Genomic DNA, 3,394 nt, shown 5'->3' with positions numbered 1-3,394 from the left:
AACTTGTGCAGCACTTTGGCCATGGCTGCTGTCCCTGGCCCTGAGGCCATGAGGAGGACACAAGTGACCCTTGCAGCCCTGGGGCCTCATTGCCTCCTTGTCCCTGCCCAGCAGCCTGGCAGGGGCTGCCCCATGGTCCTGCCCTTGGCATTGCACATCCCCACATGCCAGTGCCCCGGGAAGAGCCCTGAGCACTGAGGGAGGGACAGGATCTGCCTTGCCAGGGGCTGGGGCTCAGGCCTTGGCCCTTGGCATTCCTGAAACACATCCAGGTTTTCTCAGCATCAGAGACACCTTTGCCTTCTTTGTCCCCAGCTGTCATCACTGCCTCAGTGTTCTCCTCTAACTGGAACCTGGGGACACGTTCTGAGTTGTGTCCCTCAGTGGGACACATTGAAACTTTGAGATACTTGGAAGTTTGAATCTGACTTGGAGTTCTTGAGAAGTTTTTTGAACACTCTCTCAGGGACTGAGTCTGATGTAAACACCACCAAATCCCTGAGAGGCTCATTAAAGTCCTGGTGCTGTTGCTGTGCTGCTGAGCTGGGCTGGGCTCCTGGCGCAGAGGGAACTCCTGGCAACCAAGAAGAGCTTCAAAAAGACATTTCTCCTGAGGAGCAGTTTCTCTCCCAGCCCAGCAGGGCTGAGGGTGCTGCCTGCAGGTACCTGAGAGGAGGGAAGCAGACAGAGGCTTAAAGCAACTGGAAGGACAATTCTGAGCTTATTCATGGAGAAATCTTCACAACTGCTGACACAGTAAGTCTCTGGCTGCAGGGATCTCCTAAAGCTGACACATGACAGCACTGATATGACTGTAAGGATGGCTCTGCTGGTGTTTCTGGTTTGGGGGAGGATGTGCTGCAGAGCGGGGCTGCCCTGGGCACCGTCAGAGGGACAGGGCAGGACAGCTCCTGCTGCCAGGGATGGCTGCAGGCTGGGAAGGTGGGGGTGCAGCCAGGGGTGCCCAGGGCTGTCCTGCAGAGCAGCTCCTGCAGCCCTGAGGGCTCTTTGGCAGGGCAGGGGATCTGCCAGCTGCCCTGAGCAGCAGAGCTCTTGTGTCCCCTGGCAGCCAGCACAGCCCTCAGCCCGGGGGCTCGGGGCCCTCAGTCCCCTCCTGGGCCGGCAGAGCAGCACCAGAGATGAAGGGCATCTCTCCTGCCATTGCCCATTCCCTGCTGACCAGGGCCTGAGGGCGACTGTCCTGCACTGCTGCTGCCTGCGAGGGGCTGTGCAGGGCTGGGCAGGGAAAGGCTTTTCCTCAGGGCTCGGCTGTCTCTCTCCTTGCCTTGCTCAGCTGCTCCTGGCATTGCTGACAGGCTCTCTGGCAATGGCAGTTGCAGCTGCAGGGTCAGGCGCAGCCCTTGGGGCTCCTCCTGTGCAGGGTGAGCACAGCAATGAGGTGTCCCAGCTCCCTCTGCCCTGGGCAGCTCTGGGCAGGGCAGGCTGGCAGGCTGGCAATGAAATGACTCTCCTCAAGCAGTTCCATGGCCAGGACCCTTGGTGTGTCCTCGGGGTGTCCATCCAAGCTGTGAGCTGCCTTCCAGGGGACACTGGGGGACAGGAGTGTCCTTGGCCAGCAGTGGGGCTGAGACTCTGAGAAAGGCTGAGCCATTTGGCTCTGCTGTGAGTCCCTCTGCTCTCAGCTGTGTCAGGCTGATTTTCAGGGGAACACAGTGAGTGCCCTTGATCTCAGAAAGGGCAGCTGGGAACAGATGGAGCAACAGAGCAGCTCCCCTCACCCTTCACTGAGTTACAGCCAATCCTCTTGCCTTGCACAGTTCTCTCTGTTCTCCCTGAGCACAGCAGGAAATCCTCTCAAAGTGCCTTTGGCTGTCACTGTTCCTTAGCCCTGGGACAGGAGATGCTGCCAAGCTCCTCTGCCTTAGGGGCAGTTTGGTCTGATGAAGTGCAACCCAGGACTGGTCCCTGTCCCCCATTCCCATGACCCCACTGCTGCAGAGCAGAGCTGACTCCTCAGTGTCCATGGGCAGAGCCACTGCTTGTGACAGCAACAGGGCCAGATCCCAGCAGAGCTCCAGGCATGGGGCTGGAGGAAGAGCTCTGAGAAAAGGGAAATTGGGTGACAGAGTGGCAGGGGCTGGGCTGGGGGAAAGGGCTTGGACATTGCTCAGGAAAGTCTCTCCTGACTTGTTATTGTCTCCTCCATGAACAGGTTCCCATGTCAAGAGGATCAAAATGTCCAACAGCAGCTCCATCAGCCACTTCCTCCTCCTGCCATTTGCAGACACATGGCAGCTGCAGCTCCTGCACTTCTGCCTCTTCCTGGGCATCTTCCTGGCTGCCCTCCTGGCCAACAGCCTCACCATCAGCGCCGTAGCCTGGAACCACCTCCTGCACACCCCCATGTTCTTCTTCCTGCTCAACCTGGCCCTGGCTGACCTGGGCTCCATCTGCACCACTGTCCCCAAAGCCATGCACAATTCCCTCTGGGACACCAGGGACATCTCCTACTCAGGATGTGCTGCACAGTTTTTTTTCTTTCTTTTCTTCATTTCAGCAGAATTTTCTCTGCTCACTGTCATGAGTTATGACCGCTACGTGTCCATCTGCAAACCCCTGCACTATGGGACCCTCCTGGGCAGCAGAGCTTGTGCCCACATGGCAGCAGCTGCCTGGGCCAGTGGCTTTCTCTATGCTCTGCTGCACACAGTCAATACATTTTCCCTGCCCCTGTGCCATGGCAATGCCCTGGGCCAGTTCTTCTGTGAAATCCCACAGATCCTCAAGCTCTCCTGTTCACACTCCAAACTCAGGGAACTTGGGCTTCTTGTGGTTAGTGTCTATTTAGGATTTGGATGTTTTGTGTTCATTGTTTTCTCCTATGTGCAGATCTTCAGGGCTGTGCTGAGGATCCCCTCTGAGCAGGGACGGCACAAAGCCTTTGCCACATGCCTCCCTCACCTGGCTGTGGTCTTTCTGTTCCTCAGCACTGGCATTTTTGCCTACCTGAAGCCTGCCTCCATCTCCTATCCATCTCTGGATCTGACACTGTCAGTTCTGTACTCAGTGGTGCCTCCAGTACTGAACCCTCTCATCTACAGCCTGAGGAACCAGGAGCTCAAGGCTGCAGTGTGGAGACTGATGAATGGACGATATCAGAAACAGTGAAGTTGTTGCCAGTTTCTGGAAATCACTTGATATGTGAGTCATCCTTGATTGTTCTTGTGGTTTGCTTGTGGTTTGTTTTCTTCCTTTGCATTATTTTTTTTAATATTGACAAAAAATAAAGGTCATTGTTTGTGCCATTTGTTATTTTGCTTCTCTCCATCTTCTCTTTGGGCCACAGCCTGTGTCAATGAGATGTGCTCTCGGTGGCTTTAAACAAACTGAAGGATCTCCCAGCCATGTTTTCACCAGAGATCCCCTTTTGTTC

At 55.7% G+C, this 3,394-nt stretch overlaps 1 protein-coding gene across 1 annotated transcript; it reads left to right on the top strand.

Annotated features, from left to right (window-relative positions):
• Positions 1-507: 507 nt before the first annotated feature.
• LOC146420511 (olfactory receptor 14A16-like) lies at positions 508-3,151 on the top strand. Its single transcript, XM_085048193.1, has 2 exons — positions 508-756; positions 2,174-3,151. Exon 2 carries the CDS (start codon positions 2,197-2,199, stop codon positions 3,127-3,129), a length of 933 nt encoding a protein of 310 aa, XP_084904319.1. The 5' UTR covers positions 508-756; positions 2,174-2,196; the 3' UTR covers positions 3,130-3,151.
• Positions 3,152-3,394: the final 243 nt, after the last annotated feature.

The sequence above is a fragment of the Lichenostomus cassidix genome, unplaced genomic scaffold (assembly GCF_008360975.1).
Source record: "Lichenostomus cassidix isolate B80296 unplaced genomic scaffold, HeHo_3.0 HiC_scaffold_710, whole genome shotgun sequence".
NCBI classification, from domain to species: Eukaryota; Metazoa; Chordata; class Aves; order Passeriformes; family Meliphagidae; genus Lichenostomus; species Lichenostomus cassidix.
Note: the sequence above shows the minus strand (reverse complement) of the source record. Positions and strands in the feature narration are given on the sequence as shown.